Source organism: Schistocerca piceifrons, chromosome 9 (genome assembly GCF_021461385.2).
Source record: "Schistocerca piceifrons isolate TAMUIC-IGC-003096 chromosome 9, iqSchPice1.1, whole genome shotgun sequence".
In the NCBI taxonomy this organism is placed as follows: Eukaryota; Metazoa; Arthropoda; class Insecta; order Orthoptera; family Acrididae; genus Schistocerca; species Schistocerca piceifrons.
The window spans coordinates 148,030,939-148,050,121 of record NC_060146.1 but is presented as its reverse complement, the minus strand read 5'-3'; the positions used below and the strand labels follow the sequence as shown (position 1 = coordinate 148,050,121).

General features: G+C 41.8%; 1 protein-coding gene across 1 annotated transcript in view; it reads right to left on the bottom strand.

The window, feature by feature from the left end:
• Nucleotides 1–19,183, bottom strand: part of LOC124716771 (nuclear factor related to kappa-B-binding protein-like) — a 215,137-nt gene that overhangs the window by 121,059 nt on the left and 74,895 nt on the right. Inside the window, 2 exon segments of the mRNA XM_047243318.1 lie at nt 1,230–1,404; nt 5,824–6,245. Coding sequence (XP_047099274.1) covers nt 1,230–1,404; nt 5,824–6,245 — 597 coding nt within the window.

Genomic DNA, 19,183 nt, shown 5'->3' with positions numbered 1-19,183 from the left:
ATTTAAATTTGCAAGCTTTCGGAGCCAATGGCTCCTTCTTCTGGCAGAAGGGTTGAAAGGGAAGGAAGAGGGGTGACAGAAAAGGACTGGTGAGGTTAAGGGAATGGGGATAGTTAGGAAAAGTCATTCAGATCCCGGTGTTCTGGCCAACTTTTCTGAACTCTCCCCATTTCCTAAATCTCAGCAGCCCTTTTCTTTCACCCCTCTTCCATCACCTTCAAACCTCCTGCCACAAGAAGGAGCCACTGGCTCTGAAAGCTTCCAAATTAAAATACTTTTATACGTCCGTTCTCCTGCCACCACTTAGTGAGTAGTTTTTTTATCGATCCAATTACATTATATTTTCAAAAATTGATTATTTTCATTCACATACAGGAAGTGTTACATTTAGGAAAATCATGTTCGATTTAAGTGTGAAGTCATCTATTCTAAATTCTATTACCAGTCTGTCGTTAACAAGCAACACAAAGAAAATCAGCATTAAGTTACGACGACTGTCAACGGCAAAACTATTTCAATAAATACAAATCTCACAGGTAATTCACAATGTCAATGTCATTATTTGTTTTGCAATTGAAATTTAGAAAACTGCTCAGAGTGGAATTTTGAGAAAGTACAATAATAGTTGAGTTGAATCTACTTGTAGATACTCTATTATTTCAATGTAATTTCTGATCAATGAAAAGTTAATGACTGTTCTTAAACAAAGGTATAAACAATTAGCACATGATGTGTAATCACTGTAAACACCTTACCTTCAATGTTCAACTATTGAAGGTATCTTTAAAAAGGGGGCGGGAGTGTTACAGAATGAGTGAAACAGATGTGAGAGCAATCAGTTAAATTATACAATTGTACCATCTCATAATGATAACAATTTTTATAAATTGTGTTTTATTTGACTTTGCAGTCTCACTGAATTTTTTAAGCAGCAACATATTTGCCATTGACTGCATTTACAATAAATTTATACAATCAATGGCAAAAACATTATCATTTAAGAAATTTATAAAAATGTTATGATTTCTTGATATATCAACTCTCAATTTACAATTTGCTCAAAGAATCACTTATAGTGATGAAATCATAACAAAGAGAGGAGGAACTATTTTCTCACAGAAATTTATGATCAACTAGCACTTAGAAAGACACACATGAAAGACTGAATCGGTAAAGACAATGGAACAAAATCTCCACCCTCGTAACATGTAACAGTCGCCATTACTTACCAAGTGCTAGGATGGTGACAAAATTTGGCCTCTCACCAACTAGCAGAGAATGCCCCCGTGGCTTGTTGGGCCCAGCACTCTGATTGTAAACTCCCTTGACGGGGCCCACAACAGATTCGTAACCGTGCATCCGAAAAGTGAAAGCCTTGTGAGGATTTTCATATCGGCGGCGTTCCTGAGACACAAGTAAAGACAGACCATCGGATCGATCGAATGAACATTGTTGGAAAACAATGTAATTAAAAATCATCCTACAGACGTTCGAATTTCAATACTTCAACTAACTTGGCTTTCAATCTGAAATATAGTCCTACCTACTTTTTATTTTATTTTTATTTATTTATTTACTTTTTAATTTAAAATTCTTTTCACTGGGAATAATAAGAATTACACATTTCTATGCTGTAAATCTCAAGGTCATTTTAGTAGCAAACTGTGATATAAAAATCAGTGCAAATTGCTACCCACTTTTATACTAATTTAAATTAGTTGGCATTCAATGTTTAAGGTCACTGTGACAAGCACTGTCTCAAGGCATTAATCACAGCACTCCACTTTACTGCCTCCGTGTACTACAAAAATTATGTAATAAATCTGAAATTCATTTATGGTAAAGATATCTATAATGTCTTTAAGCATACAAACAATATGGATAGAAGTTATAGTTTTCTCTTCCTTGAAATAAACAAAATTTTTATGGCCAGGAAAGTCTGCAAATTGAAAACTGGCAGGCACGGTGCTTTGGGTAACTGAAGTGGCAACACAACTGGAATCTATCTACATGCTTTTTGCTAATAGCTGTGTAGTTGTTTTCATTTTGTGCACAATATTTTGCCCAACATGTCTTCTTCAAGTGATGTGCTCCCTACCTCAACTGCAACCACACTGTGGACTATTGTTGGTCTCACACTGCTATTTACAGCCAAGTTTCAGTACTGGCACCCACCACAACCTTTGATGCCCATTTGTTTTTCAGATTTCACACTTTATTTCACTAAACAGACTTACTCCCAGCATTTTCACCTGCGGTAGATAAGTTGGCCTGCGAGATAGTAAGAAATTGGGAGCCAGACTCTTATTTAAAGTGATATGCCCTTCACAGTATATTGGGCTTTCCAACATATTTATTTCAATAGATTCCATAATTACGATGTCCCAAGAGCTTCACATTTGCACACTCATACTATAGTCTGATTAAAATTACTTGATAGTTGACACTTCATACACTTGGAGCTGTCTTCCTCCAGTCAGAGAGCTCAACATCATGCCCGAACTATTCACTGTTGCCAGTCATAACAAATGGTCAGTTCACTTCCAATTCACTTTATGGCTTTTTTTTGTGATGTATTTGGACACTGAGTCCTGGGTCTGGCCCCTTTCACTTGCATTTCATAAGACATGATAACCATCCCACAAGGGACACACATAAAATGATGGTAACTAAATATGCACATTTTATACACAGAATTAGCCAAACACTACTGGATCCTCTTGCAAAAGACACGATTCGACCACAGATTCAATTATCATCATCACAGACACTGCCCTACAACAAATAAACTTCATACATTCCGTAAAGTCAAAGTTTTTGAAAGCAGCAAATCATTCTTGCAACTGGTTCTATACAAGAATTAACGTGCTGTAGCACAATAGTTAAGTTTCAGTACCGACATGCAGTACGTCGTGGGTTCGAGTCTAGTTGGGTAATTTTTTTTTTATTTATAAATTTTTATACAACTGACTCAGATTATTATTATTATTATTATTATTATTATTATTATTATTACTTTCAATTAATTAGTTTAAATTTATTATTTTTATTTTTAATCTTTTGTGGCATCATTTTCGTCATCAGATTGATTTTTTTATTTGCTCTTACTTTTTCTTCCTATCGTTCTTTTTTCATTTGGAGTCTGTCTGTGTCACCCATAATGTGACAGAGTATCAACCAGGACTACTCATTGGTTGGTATTGCATCAGCTCGCATAGCCAGTATAAGGTAACTGATGAAAGGGGGAAGTTACAGTTTCACCTTTAGTGCTGAAACTGTAATTTTTCTGCATTTCATTTACTCAAAGAAATCTGCTTTCAATAATTGCTGTGCAGAAAGCAAGTGTGATTAATAGTTCTGCAGCAGTGTAAATGTGTCATTTGCTGCAGCTCAGTCATTGGTCACTTAAAATCAGCTGTGAGCGGAGTTTCTCAGGTTCCCACCATACCTGCTGGCAGCTGCTCCCAACATCACTCTGTGTTACATGAACAGCACTTCAGCACTTGTGAAGTGAACTGTCACATTCGCATGTCGCCTTTGAGCAGACAGCAGCTGCTGTGTCAACACTGTCATAATACATGACAGATGTCAACTGTAAAGTAATTTTATACAGACTACAGTCTCATCTTACTCAGACCAGAGTTTAGGGACAGCTGATTTGCTTTGCTGTTCTAGACAAGTGTGTTGCTGATATACCTTAATCTGCCTTGACTATTGTAATAGTCTGTCCCACATAAGACATGTGCAGCGGGTACCGGGAGTTTAATTCAGTTATTAATACTGGTGTGACCGCAACAATATTCAACTGCTGCTAATGCTGATTAAACATCTGAGGGCATCAGTCTGCTATTCATTCCCCAGGACAGAATCAGTGTACCTCCTCTGGCTGCACCTATGTGCAAGTGTGAGAACATTTTCTAAATGTTTGCATAGTGTGTATCTGAGGTTGGACATCAGTACCAGCCTGGTACTCACATAGTGAGATGCAGAAAATTGCCTAGAAACCCTGTCCAGTCCATCCAGATCATCTACATTCCTATTAACTGGATTCAATCCAGGTGACACGGTCTCGCGGTCACGTTCTCGCCTCTCGAGCACGGGGTCCCAGGTTTGATTCCTGGCGGGGTCAGGGATTTTCACCTGCCTCGATACAACTGGGTGTTTGTGTTGTCCTCATCATTTCGTACTCATTCATTAAAGTGGTGAGATTGGGCTGAGCAAAGATTGGGAATTTGTACGGGCACCGATAACTGCACAGTTGAGCACCCCACAAACCATACATCATCATCATCATCATCAATCCAGGTGAGGCTCTTTTCCTCATATTGCAAAAGTGGCACGTTAATGAACTTGGCTAACTGTGTCGTCTGTAAAATATTTAACAGTTCTGGGAGAGGACAATACTTATGTAAAGGAAATCACATACTGCAAACAATTCTGAGCACTGCTGCAGCCTTTGGAGTTTTTATCAATTATGCACAACAGACTTCAAACGAATTCAGAGATGTGCTGCTGGGATCATAAAAGGACAATGTATCCCATACAATGGTGTAAGAGAAATGGGGGGGGGGGGGGGTGGAGCTTAAATAGGAATACTTTGAAGAAACACAATATAGTTTTCACGAAACACTCTTGGGAAAATTTATACGAGGATTATTTGGTAAGTAAGATCAGATCGGTTGCAAAATGGAAATCCCACTGAAAATCTAATTAAGCTTTTCACTGATGTGTTGGGGAGTGTCTCTAGTGTGCCTGCCAATCATGTCACATCACTCTTTTCAGTTCTGAGCACTCTATGAGTGCATAAAGATGCCTAGAAAATATAGTCTCCCTCCAACTATGAATGCTTGCTGAGAGATTTCATCTGGTTTCATGCACCCCCACATTACGTAGCTGTCACACTTCCCTCTTCACAACAGTTAGTGGCCATACAATACATGGACCATGAAGACACTCCTTTAGAGTTTTTGAGGGGAAGTATTTGATCACCCACCATACAGCCTGGGCTTGGCTCCCTATGATTTTCATCTACGGCTGGTGATGAAGATAAAATTCTGGCACAGACAATGAGCCGTTGACCAGTGTTAAGTAATCGTAGATCGTGCAGGCGTTCTATGATGAGGGTATTGGAAACTTGGTGTAACATTACCACAAATGTCTAAATCAGAGTGGCAATTGTGTAAAGAAGTAGCTGGAAGGTGTAGTTAAACGTTGCAAATAAAACATTTTTAATTTTCACTTTGGTTTCAATTTCACAATCTATTGGACTTTACTTTGCAAATAACCCTCGTAGGACCTGTATTTTGAGAAGACCGTGCAACCATTGTGGTGCAATCGTATATTTCTCGTAGGGATCACAAGGATAAGAGAAATTACGCCACATACAAAATACAATCTGCAAATTAAACAGGAAAGAACAATGATAATTTTGGAACACTGTACCATACATCATGCATTCTGCAATGGCTTGTGGAGTATATAGGTAAATGTATATGTGGGTTGGAGACAAGGCAATGAGAACATATAACAACACAGCAAGCAGCCCCTGAAGAAGATGATGACAAGGTCGGTTGTCAAAATATTGTGTATAAATGGATTAAACAACTCAGTTTTCCACACAAAAGCATTCCATCCAATCAGTTGTGTCGAGGAAAATGAAAGATCAGAGTGGGAGGCAACAGAGCCAAGCTTCCTTGGGAGGAACAGTCCAATCCTCTCACTTTCAAACACCAACTAATCTGATTACAACAGAAACACAATAGAAAGCCCAAGCAATTTGCAGTTTTCACTCAGAATTATTCGGTAATTGTGCCTCTGACCGACCTGCTCCCGGTAGATCTCCTTCTCGGCAGCAGTGCTGGGCCGCACCACCCAAGTCGTGGGGCATCTGGGCGGTGGTGGAGACTGTGCGCGGTCGTCGTCATCCGTGCTCTGCCCCGGCACCTCGCCGCCGTCTCCCTCCGAGGCATCCGCCACCCTCACGTGATCTGCCCCCGCACTGCCCTTCTCCCTCTCCCTCTCCCTCTCTCGGCCGTGGTGGGAGTGCCGCCTCCCGCCAGGTCCCCCGTGCTGCGCCGGGGGCGGTGGTGGCCGCGGCCCAACGGCTCGCATCTCGTCCCGGCGCAGCAGCCAGTGCTGGCAGAGTGGCAGCAGGTGGGAGTCCGAGTCCCTCCCGGCACCAATCCACTGGTACGCTTGGTTCGGTTTGCGTTCCAAATACGGCACAAATTCATCTGGCTGAAAATCTGCAGGAATAGTGACAAAAGATAGAGTGTAATCGATAAATTGATTACGCAATTTGAACACATTTACAGTTTTTAAAAGAGAATTTTTTCATACATTTAGTGCATATTTAAGGATGTCAGAATACTACCACTTCAAAACATTCTCTGTGAATTGTGCTACCTGCACAGCTTCAATGTACTTAAAGAACACCATCACAGAACCACCAAACAATGTTGTTTGTTGTATTTATTTATTAACAATCACTTTTGGTAAGTGATCATCTTCAAGTCACCTTCACACACTTAGCAACATTCAAAGAAGCACACACAAAGGTACAAACACAAAACTTTGCAAGCAAGTACACTGAGATCCGATATGTAAATGATCCAAGTATGGTGCTAATGCACGTGCCCACAGACCCTGCAGTGATATTACAATCGACCAGAGGTCCCTATTTAAATAGCGGATAGTGGACGAGTCATACATGTGATGATCACATCCTGACTTGAGCAGGACGTCAACAAGCACAGAATGCCAGGTAGACATGTTAGATGGCATCTCACAGTTATGCCAATTTTTAGGAGGGTTTTAATCATCGTCATGAAAACTGCTGACTGGTCAACAAACTGTGTGGCTCACAAGTTTGATTGTTCGGAGTGTTCTGTCAGACAATGTCGGGAGCAGTGGACACGAGATGGTACCCACATGTGAAGTACCAGGTCTGGAGCGACCAGGGAGACGACACCGGAATGACGCTGACAGCCACTGATTGGAAAAACGTGGTGATTAGTGATGGATCCCAAGTCTTCTTTTGGGAACAGATGATAACTGCATACAGATGCAGAGACAGTCTGGTGAAAGGTACTGTTCAGCCCACGCTGTCACACGCCATAGTGCCTGCACAGCCAGAATAAGGGTTTGGGGGGACCATAGCCTAAGATAGCCGGTCCCCTCTAATTGTGGTACTTGGAACCTTAACAGGCCACCATTATGTTGATGACATTCTCCAATGCCATGTACCACCTATCCTACATGGTCTACCACGGGCAATTTTCCAGCAAGATAAAGCTCGTCCACATACAGTTCAAGTTGTTCAAGACTTCCTACATCACATTTTGTCTCTTCCATAGCTGGCTGCTTACCAGACTTGTTCCCTATAGAGCACATGTGTGACCAGCTGGAACGCCAGATGCTGCTTTATCACTCTATACATGATTTTGGAAGGGACTGTTCAAGATTTGTGGACCATTCTGCCCCACGACAACATCAGACGTCTAATCAACTCGATCCCGGACCTCGTCATAGGATGTATTGCAGCAAAAGGTGGTTCAACATATTAATGATGTTGCACTGTTGTTGTCTACTTGTGCATATTGATTTCGAGATCAAGTCAATCTCTCATTTGTACCATTAAGTCTAATTAATTTCAATTTGACCGAATACTCTCATCTTGGCGCACTATTTAAAATGTTCATGAAAGTATAAACAGAGAAGTAAAAGAAATAGTATATGTCAAAATTAGAGTGAACTATTGTGTCTAGCAGATACTTACATGTACCAATACATCAGGTTAAAAGAAGATCCCTTGGCTACAAGTATGTAATTATTAATAGCTGTAGTTTTTTATGAACGTTACAATATGAAAACGTTTTAACAAGGCTGTGTTCATAGAACATTTGCAACATGAACTGACATAATCTTTTCGTTATGTAAGCAAAATTATATATGGTGGAATGTAATATAAGACAACATACAATTACATCATTCTAGTCAACATTCTAGCACGTATGTTTTCAAGACTTCATGGTCCATGTGGTTTCCTCTGTTTTATTTGTCTTGTCAGTTTTATTCATTGCCCACAACCAAGAACTTAGGTATTGTACATTATGCATCTCTGATGAAGCCACAACCAATTATGCCAGCTTGTAGTAAAACAGCTGTTTTTGTATGATAACAAACATCAGCTGATTCAGCCGTCAGATCTGCTGAGACAGTATGTGGAACAGTGCAACGGATTGTCAATTTATGCACTTAGTGATGGATAGAAAAATGTATAAGACAATGGCTACATGTATAAGTGACAGATACTGACAGCTACTCTTGTTACGTTTTTCCATACCTATGATATGCAACTCCAATTGTCTAATCATTTCCCTCAGTCAAGTCCTGTGTTGCGCACGGCTGTTCCTGTAGAGGGTATATATAAGCAGGCGGCCCGAATCTCGTGTTGTTCTATTCTCATATGATACATCCCAGATGCCCATTTTGCATGTTGGTCTCACAATGGGGGACGCACACCCTATGAGAACTGAGTGATCTCCAAACAGGACACTAGTAGGACCCGTTGTGGAGTACTGCTTGAGTGTTTGGGATCCACACCAGGTCAGATTGAAAGAAGACTTCGAAGCAATTCAGAAACGAGCTGCTAAAGACGTTACCGGTAGATTCGAACAACGTGCAAGTATTATGGAGGTGCTATGGGAACTCTAACAGGAATCACTGGAGGGAAGGCAACTTTCTTTTTGAGGGGCACTAGTGAGAAAATTTAGGGAACCAGCATTTGAACCTGACTTCAGAACAATTCTGCTGCCCCCCCCCCCCCACCCCCACCCCCCCCCCCCCCCCACCCCCCAATGCACATTTTGAATAAGGGCCATGAGGATAAGATAGGAGAGGTTAGGTTTTGTACAGAGGTATACCGACTGTTGTTTTTTCCTTGTTCTACTCGTGAGCCAAACACGAAAGGAAATGACTAGTATTGGTACAGGATACCCCATATCACACACCATACAGTGGATTGCGGAGTATGTATGTAGACGTAGATGTATATGCAAATGTAGACTGTTTCCTGGCATTAGCTCTCCCTTTGCAGGGATATGTGGTGGCAGCTTACTCTTCCGTCTAGCGACACAGTTAGACTCCAGTGTTCCCTCCAGAAACTGAATCCTAATGATGGAGCTATTTCTAGATTTCAGGCAGCTGACTACAGTTTAACAAACATGCAGCAGATGGTGTCAATTCATTGGTCTGCTTCACCCCCTCGACATTGGCAGCAACGGCTGTTCTGACAGTGGGGGGAGCTATGCAAAACAGTCAGTCATTCAGGTAGTCTCACTGACTACAATGCTATTTTGCTTGATTGACCAGGTTCACTCCACACAGTTAAGGTGCACTCTGCAGCTGTCACACACAAAGCAAGAGTAGATATTCTCAGAGCTTGACGACTAGCTCCTCATGATTTAGATGCTCAAGGTGATAATAACTGTGTACTTGTCACCAAGGAGACTTCCTTCAGCATGACGCAATGTGTGTGTGTTTTCCATTTTGGAAGATGACCTTTTAGCTGAAAGCTTAAATGTATAGCAATCTTTCTGTTGTGCCCTGTGACTCAATGTCTCCTCTATGGTGAGCACCAATCTATCCTTTTCATAATATTGATGATATTCCATCCTGGACTTTCCACTGTTTGATAAATTTCTTTGTGATGGAAAAGCTTCTATCCTCAAATTACAACGGTTTTAGAAAGCACCACTCATGCGAAATTCAGCTTGTCCTTTTCTCTCACATAATAACCTACGAGCCATGAATGAAGGGCAACAGGCAGATATCACATTCCTATAGTTCCAAAAGCAGTTTGACGTGCTGCCCCATTACAAACTGTTAACAAAGGTACAAGCATATGGAATAGGTTGCCAAATATGTGGGCAGTTTGAAGACTTCTGAAGTACCAGAAACCAATATGCTATCCTCAATGGCAGGCGTTTCTTCAGGCATGCCTTGTTCTCCCATCCGCCGACCCCCCCCCCCCCCCCCCCCCCAATCATTTTGAGTCATTAGTCTTCTGACTGGTTTGATGCGGCCCACCGCAAATTCCTCTCTTATGACAACCTCTTCAGCTTGGAGTAGCACTTACAACCTACATCCTCAATTATATGCTGGATGCATTCCAACCTATGTTTTTCTCCATAGTTTTTATGCCCTACAGCTTCCTCCAGCACTATGGAAGTTATTCCATGGCATCTTAACTGATGTCCTGCCACCCCTTCCCTTCTTCTTGTCAGTGTTTTCCATATATACATTTCCTCAATGATTCTGCAGGAAACCTCATCATTCCTTACCTTACCAGTCCACCTACTTTTTGTTCTCTATGAATGTAAATGATCTGATGGACTGAGTGAGCAGCAATCTGCAACTGTTTGCTGATGAGGCACAGGTTTACTGGAAGGTATCATCACGAAGTAACTGTAGAAGGATACACGGCGAGTTCGACAAAATTTCTGGTTGGTGTGATGAATGGCAGCTAGCTCTAAATGTAGAAAAATGTAAGTTCATGCAGCTGAGTAGGAAAAACAATCCCTTAATGTTCGAATACAGCATTAGTAGTGCGCTGCTTGACACAGTATGTCAATTAAATATCTAGGCATAACGTTGCAAAGTGATATGAAATGGAATGAGCATGTAACAACACTAGTAGAGAAGAGGTATGACTGACTTCAGTTTACTAGGAGTATTTTAGAAAAGGGTAGTCCACCTATAAAGGTCAAACGCCACTGCCGCAGTGGCGTGATGGCACACACAATTGGCATTCCCACCTGGAAGCAGCAGATGCTAGCGGTAGCCAATGACAGGCAGCCACTGAGATATGGGTCGGGACCCACTGAAAAGCACCATGGAGACAGGTTCAGTCATCAACATAGCTCATAATGGTGACTTAGAATATGCAATTGCAGTACACGTATTTCAAACACTCTGTGAATATTTGTCAATCCATCTCTAAACTGCCACTGACATTATCATAGCAATGATAGACATAAAGCCAACACCCATCCATCATAGTGGTACAAGTTTACACGTCTACCAACAACATGGATTATGAACAGTTTGGAAGGATGAATGATAAAATAAAGAAATATAATCAGATTGTTAAAGGAGACAAACATCTTAAATGCGATGAAAGACTGGAATTTGGTAGCAGGGATAGAAAGATGAAATAGGAGAATATGGGCTAGGTGGAGCCGCCTGGTACAATTTCACACAGAGAATAATTTGATCATCACTAAACTCTGTTCAAGAATCATGAAGGAAAGATGTGTACCAGATTTTAAATTCTAAGGCGTTTCCAGGTGCAGATGCAGATTGACGATAATTTATTGAATATTACAATGAAAGAGACATCTACATGGAGCGAATTAAGAGATGAAACCTGAATAAGTTAAGACCCATAGGTTGTCAATAATCTTAAAAGGGATAATTAGGCAATGACTGATTGAAATAAAGAAAAGAATACACTACGAGACAAATGGGTATCTTTGAGTGAATTGGAAATGAGAGCAGCAGAAGATATAAAGGAGAAAAAGGTACAGTAGAAATTTTTGCATGATGTTGGGTTGGGTTGTTTGGGGGGAGGAGACCAGACAGTGAGGTCATCATTCATCAGATTAGGGAAGGATGGGGAAGGAAGTCGGCCATGCCCTTTCAAAGGAACCATCCCGGCATTTGCCTGGAGCAATTTAGGGAAATCACGAAAAACCTAAATCAGGATGACCGGACGCAGGATTGAACCATCATCCTCCCGAATGCGAGTCCAGTGTGCTTTGCATGGTGTAATGACTTCAATTGACAACAGGAGAAAATTTGAAAAAGAAGTAAGCCGAGTAGGAAGTAGGAAGCACCAATGTCTAAAAAATTATACTGTCAGAAAGTGCAAAATCATAAATCAATAAAGCCTTTGCAATTGCACTTGGAAAAGGTAGATGCTGCACTTAGGACAATTAAATTAATAAAAAGCTTTGGAACAAAGAAAAGCAATTGTAAGAATATCAACAGCTCAGATGGCAAGCGAGAACTAAGCAGAGAAGAGAAGGCTGGAAGGTGGACCCAATGTGTGTATGGGGGCTGGTGGAGGGGGGTCTATACAATCTAAACTGAGCACAATGTTAGAATCCTGTGGAATGTGTGATCACGCGATGCAATACTGAAAACTATCTTAGTCGAAGACCTTCATTTATGGCATTTGTAGATTTATAGAAAGCTTTTGAGAATCTTGACTGAAGTACACTCTTAGAAGCTCCACAGGTATCAGCAATAAAACACAGGCACACAAAATTATTTACAGCTTGTATAGAAACCAGATAGTAATTGTACAACTTCAAGGTCTTGAAAGAGAAGTAATAGACAGAATTAGAGAAGATATAAAATGTAGGCTGGTAATAGCAAGAAAAGCACTCCTCAAAATAAAAAAAAAAATAAAAAAAATAAAAAATTGTTGACATCAATTACAAATTTAAGTGTTGGGAAGTACTGTGTGATTGTGAAGTGTGTATGTAAGTGAAATAAGTACAATAAAGAGTTCTGTCAAGAAGACAATGGATGCTTTCAAAATGTAGTGCTAAAGAAGAATGCTGAATATTACATATGTAGATCCTATAACTAATGAAGAGGTACTGAATCAACCACCCCCATGAACCATGCACCTTGCCATTGGTGGGGAGGCTTGCGTGCCTCAGTGATACAGATGGCCGTACCGTAGGTGCAATCACAACGGAGGGGTATCTGTTGAGAGGCCAGACATACGTGTGGTTCCTGAAGAGGTGCAGCAGCCTTTTCAGTAGTTCCAGGGGCAACAGTCTGGATGATTGACTGATCTGACCTTGCAACACTAACCAAAACGGCCTTGCTGTGCTGGTACTGCGAACAGCTGAAAGCAAGGGGAAACTACAGCCGTAATTTTTCCCGAGGGCATGCAGCTTTACTGTATGGTTAAATGATGATTGTGTCCTCTTGGGTAAAATATTCCACAGGTAAAATAGTCCCCCATTCGGATTTCCGGGAGGGGACTACTCAGGAGGACGTCGTTATCAGGAGAAAGAAAACTGGCGTTCTACGGATCGGAGTGTGGCATGTCAGATCCCTTAATCGGGCAGGTAGGTTAGAAAATTTAAAAAGGGAAATGGATAGGTTGAAGTTAGATATAGTGGGAATTAGTGAAGTTCGGTGGCAGGAGGAACAAGACTTTTGGTCAGGTGGATACAGGGTTATAAATACAAAATCAAATAGGGATAATGCAGGAGTAGGTTTAATAATGAATAAAAAAAATAGGAGTGCGGGTAAGCTACTACAAACAGCATAGTGAACGCATTGTTGTGGCCAAGATAGACACAAAGCCCATGCCTACTACAGTGGTACAAGTTTATATGCCAACTAGCTCTGCAGATGATGAAGAAATTGATGAAATGTATGATGAGATAAAAGCCAGGTAGTGAAGGGAGACGAAAATTTAATAGTCATGGGTAACTGGAATTCGATTGTAGGAAAAGGGAGAGAAGGAAACATAGTGGGTGAATATGGATTGGGGGACAGAAATGAAAGAGGAAGCCGTCAGGTAGAATTTTACACAGAGCATAACTTAATCATAGAAAACACTTGGTTCAAGAATCATAAAAGAAGGTTGTATACATGGAAGAATCCTGGAGATACTAGAAGGTATCAGATAGATTACATAATGGTAAGACAGAGATTTTGTAAGACATTTCCAGGGGCAGATGTGGACTCTGAACACAATCTATTGGTTATGAACTGTAGATTAAAACTGAAGAAACTGCAAAAAGGTGGGAATTTAAGGAGATGGGACCTGGATAAACTGACTAAACCAGAGGTTGTACAGAGTTTCAGGGAGAGCATAAGGGAACAATTGACAGGAATGGGGGAAAGAAATACAGTAGAAGAAGAATGGGTAGCTCTGAGGGATGAAGTAGTGAAGGCAGCAGAGGATCAAGTAGGTAAAAAGACAAGGGCTAGTAGAAATCCTTGGGTAACAAAAGAAATATTGAATTTAACTGATGAAAGGAGAAAATATAAAAACGCAGTAAATGAAGCAGGCAAAAAGGAATACAAACGTCTCAAAAATGAGATCGACAGGAAGTGCAAAATGGCTAAGCAGGGATGGCTAGAGGACAAATGTAAGGATGTAGAGGCTTATCTCAAGAGGGGTAAGATAGATACTGCCTACAGGAAAATTAAAGAGACCTTTGGAAAAAAGAGAGCCACTTGTATGAATATCAAGAGCTCAGATGGAAACCCAGTTCTAAGCAAAGAAGGGAAAGCAGAAAGGTGGAAGGAGTATATAGAGGGTCTATACAAGGGCGATGTACTTGAGGACAATATTATGGAAATGGAAGAGGATGTAGATGAAGATGAAATGGGAGATACGATACTGCGTGAAGAGTTGGTTGGTTGGTTGGTTTGTGGGATTAAAGCGACCAGACTGCAACAGTCATCGGTCCCTTGTTCCAAAGCTTAAAAATAACGACACAGAGTAAAAAACGGATAATAGAGACAACAGACAACACAGGACAAGAAACACTCATACAAAGAATAGACATGTTGTTGTTGTTGTGGTCTTCAGTCCTGAGACTGGTTTGATGCAGCTCTCCATGCTACTCTATCCTGTGCAAGCTTTTTCATCTCCCAGTACCTACTGCAACCTACATCCTTCTGAATCTGCTTAGTGTATTCATCTCTTGGTCTCCCTCTACGATTTTTACCCTCCACGCTGCCCTCCAATACTAAATTGGTGATCCCTTGATGCCTCAGAACATGTCCTACCAACCGATCCCTTCTTCTGGTCAAGTTGTGCCACAAACATCTCTCCTCCCCAATCCTATTCAATACCTCCTCATTAGTTATGTGATCTACCCATCTAATCTTCAGCATTCTTCTGTAGCACAACATTTCGAAAGCTTCTATTCTCTTCTTGTCCGAACTATTTATACATGGCTACACTCCGTACGAATACTTTCAGAAATGACTTCCTGACACTTAAATCAATACTGGATGTTAACAAATTTCTCTTCTTCAGAAACGCTTTCCTTGCCATTGCCAGCCTACATTTTATATCCTCTCTACTTCGACCATCATCAGTTATTTTGCTCCCCAAATAGCAAAACTCCTTTACTACTTTAAGTGCCTCATTTCCTAATCTAATTCCCTCAGCATCACCCGACTTAATTAGACTACATTCCATTATCCTTGTTTTGCTTTTGTTGATGTTCATCTTATATCCTCCTTTCAAGACACTGTCCATTCCATTCAACTGCTCTTCCAAGTCCTTTGCTGTCTCTGACAGAATTACAATGTCATCGGCGAACCTCAAAGTTTTTATTTCTTCTCCATGAATTTTAATACCTACTCCGAATTTTTCTTTTGTTTCCTTTACTGCTTGCTCAATATACAGATTGAACAACATCGGGGAGAGGTTACAACCCTGTCTCACTCCCTTCCCAACCACTGCTTCCCTTTCATGTCCCTCGACTCTTATAACTGCCATCTGGTTTCTGTACAAATTGTAAATAGCCTTTCACTCCCTGTATTTTACCCCTGGCACCTTTAGAATTTGAAAGAGAGTATTCCAGTCAACATTGTCAAAAGCTTTCTCTAAGTCTACAAATGCTAGAAACGTAGGTTTGCCTTTCCTTAATCTTTCTTCTAAGATAAGTCGTAAGGTCAGTATTGCCTCACGTGTTCCAGTGTTTCTACGGAATCCAAACTGATCTTTCCCGAGGTTGGCTTCTACTAGTTTTTCCATTCGTCTGTAAATAATTCGTGTTAGTATTTTGCAGCTGTGACTTATTAAGCTGATAGTTCGGTAATTTTCACATCTGTCAACACCTGCTTTCTTTGGGATTGGAATTATTATATTCTTCTTGAAGTCTGAGGGTATTTCGCCTGTTTCATACATCTTGCTCACCAGATGGTAGAGTTTTGTCAGGACTGGCTCTCCCACGGCCGTCAGTAGATCCAATGGAATATTGTCTACTCCGGGGGCCTTGTTTCGACTCAGGTCTTTCAGTGCTCTGTCAAACTCTTCACGCAGTATCGTATCTCCCATTTCATCTTCATCTACATCCTCTTCCATTTCCATAATATTGTCCTCAAGTACATCGCCCTTGTATAGACCCTCTATATACTCCTTCCACCTTTCTGCTTTCCCTTCTTTGCTTAGAACTGGGTTTCCATCTGAGCTCTTGATATTCATACAAGTCGTTCTCTTATCTCCAAAGGTCTCTTTAATTTTCCTGTAGGCGGTATCTATCTTACCCCTAGTGAGATAGGCCTCTACATCCTTACATTTGTCCTCTAGCCATCCCTGCTTAGCCATTTTGCACTTCCTGTCGATCTCATTTTTGAGACGTTTGTATTCCTTTTTGCCTGTTTCACTTAATGCATTTTTATATTTTCTCCTTTCATCAATTAAATTCAATATTTCTTCTGTTACCCAAGGATTTCTACTAGCCCTCGTCTTTTTACCTACTTGATCCTCTGCTGCCTTCACTACTTCATCCCTCAAAGCTACCCATTCTTCTTCTACTGTATTTATTTCCCCCATACCTGTCAATTGCTCCCTTATGCTCTCCCTGAATCTCTGTACAACCTCTGGTTCTTTTAGTTTATCCAGGTCCCATCTCCTTAAATTCCCACCTTTTTGCAGTTTCTTCAGTTTTAATCTACAGGTCATAACCAACAGATTGTGGTCAGAGTCCACATCTGCCCCTGGAAATGTCTTACAATTTAAAACCTGGTTCCTAAATCTCTGTCTTACCATTATATAATCTATCTGATACCTTTTAGTATCTCCAGGGTTCTTCCATGTATACAACCTTCTTTCATGATTCTTAAACCAAGTGTTAGTTATGATTATGTTGTGCTCTGTGCAAAATTCTACCCGGCGGCTTCCTCTTTCATTTCTGTCCCCCAATCCATATTCACCTACAATGTTTCCTTCTCTCCCTTTTCCTACACTCGAATTCCAGTCACCCATGACTATTAAATTTTCGTCTCCCTTCACAATCTGAATAATTTCTTTTATTTCATCATACATTTCTTCAATTTCTTCATCATCTGCAGAGCTAGTTGGCATATAAACTTGTACTACTGTAGTAGGTGTGGGCTTCGTGTCTATCTTGGCCACAATAATGCGTTCACTATGCTGTTTGTAGTAGCTTACCCGCATTCCTATTTTCCTATTCATTATTAAACCTACTCCTGCATTACCCCTATTTGATTTTGTGTTTATAACCCTGTAGTCACGTGACCAGAAGTCTTGTTCCTCCTGCCACCGAACTTCACTAATTCCCACTATATCTAACTTCAACCTATCCATTTCCCTTTTTAAATTTTCTAACCTACCTGCCCGATTAAGGGATCTGACATTCCACGCTCCGATCTGTAGAACGCCAGTTTTCTTTCTCCTGATAACGACATCCTCTTGAGTAGTCCCCGCCCGGAGATCCGAATGGGGGACTATTTTACCTCCGGAATATTTTACCCAAGAGGACGCCATCATCATGTAATCATACAGTAAAGCTGCATGCCCTCGGGAAAAATTACGGCTGTAGTTTCCCCTTGCTTTCAGCCGTTCGCAGTACCAGCACAGCAAGGCCGTTTTGGTTATTGTTACAAGGCCAGATCAGTCAATCATCCAGACTGTTGCCCTTGCAACTACTGAAAAGGCTGCTGCCCCTCTTCAGGAACCACACGTTTGTCTGGCCTCTCAACAGATACCCCTCCGTTGTGGTTGCACCTACGGTACGGCTATCTGTATCGCTGAGGCACGCAAGCCTCCCCACCAACGGCAAGGTCCATGGTTCATGGGGGGAAGAGAATAGACATAACAAATTAAAATCACACGGAGTGTGGCGGTGGTTGGCCGACCATAGAATAAAAAAAAAAAAGGAAAAGCCAACCACCGGGAACACATTAAAAACTCAGTTTAAAACCGTAGGCCAAAGGCCAGAATCAACACAAAACAATAAAATAAAATATAAACACTCATATTAAATGATAAAAACCCCCTGCCCGAATAAAATGTAAAACTAAGCCAGCCATAGCAGGGTCATCAGTTAAAAGGGCAGGGAGCGTGTCAGGCAGTGCGAACGTCTGCCTGAGCACAGCTAAAAGTGGTCACTCCAAGCAAATGTGGACCACAGATAAAATGGAGCCGCAGCGACATAGAGGTGGGTCCTCATGGCGCAATAAGTGGCCGTGGGTCATCCGTGTGTGCTCAATGCGCAGTCGGCATAGGACGACAGACTCCTTGCGAGAGACGCGCAAGGACGAGTGCCACACAGTCGTCGTCTCCTTGACGGCACAGAGTTTGTTACGGGTGGTCAGACCGTGCCATTCAACGTCCCAGAGCGAGATAACTTTGCGGCGTAAGACCGCCCTCAAATCAGTCTCCGGAAGGCCAATGTCTAGAGTGGGTTCACTGGTGGCCTGTTTGGCCAGGCGGTCAACACGTTCATTGCCCGGGATACCGACACGACCGGGGGTCCACACAAAGACCACAGAGCGGCCGCAACGGGCAAGAGTATGCAGGGACTCATGGATAGCCACCACCAGACGAGAATGAGGGAAACACTGGTCGAGAGCTCGTAAACCGCTCAGGGAATCACTACAGATAACGAAGGACTCACCTGAGCAGGAGCGGATATACTCTAGGGCACGAAAGATGGCAACCAGCTCAGCAGTGTAAACGCTGCAGCCATCCTGCAAGGAACGTTGTTCGGAATGGTCCCCTAGAGTTAGCGCATACCCGACATGACCAGCAACCATCGAACCGTCAGTGTAAACAATGCCAGAGCCCTGATACGTGGCCAGGATGGAATAAAAGCGGCGGCGGAAGGCCTCTGGAGGGACGGAGTCCTTCGGGCCCAGTGCCAAGTCGAGCCAAAGGCAAGGGTGACGAACACACCATGGGGGAGTACACAAAGTGGCCCGGAAAGGAGGTGGAACAGTGAAAACCCTAAGCCCGTAGAGAAGCTCTCTGACGCGGACCGTGATCGTACAACCCGACCAGGGCCGACGTTCTGGCAGATGGACGACCGATTGCGGGAACAGGAGACGATAGTTTGGATGCCAAACGTTGGCGCCATAACCGCAGGGGAGAGACACCTGCCTCCAC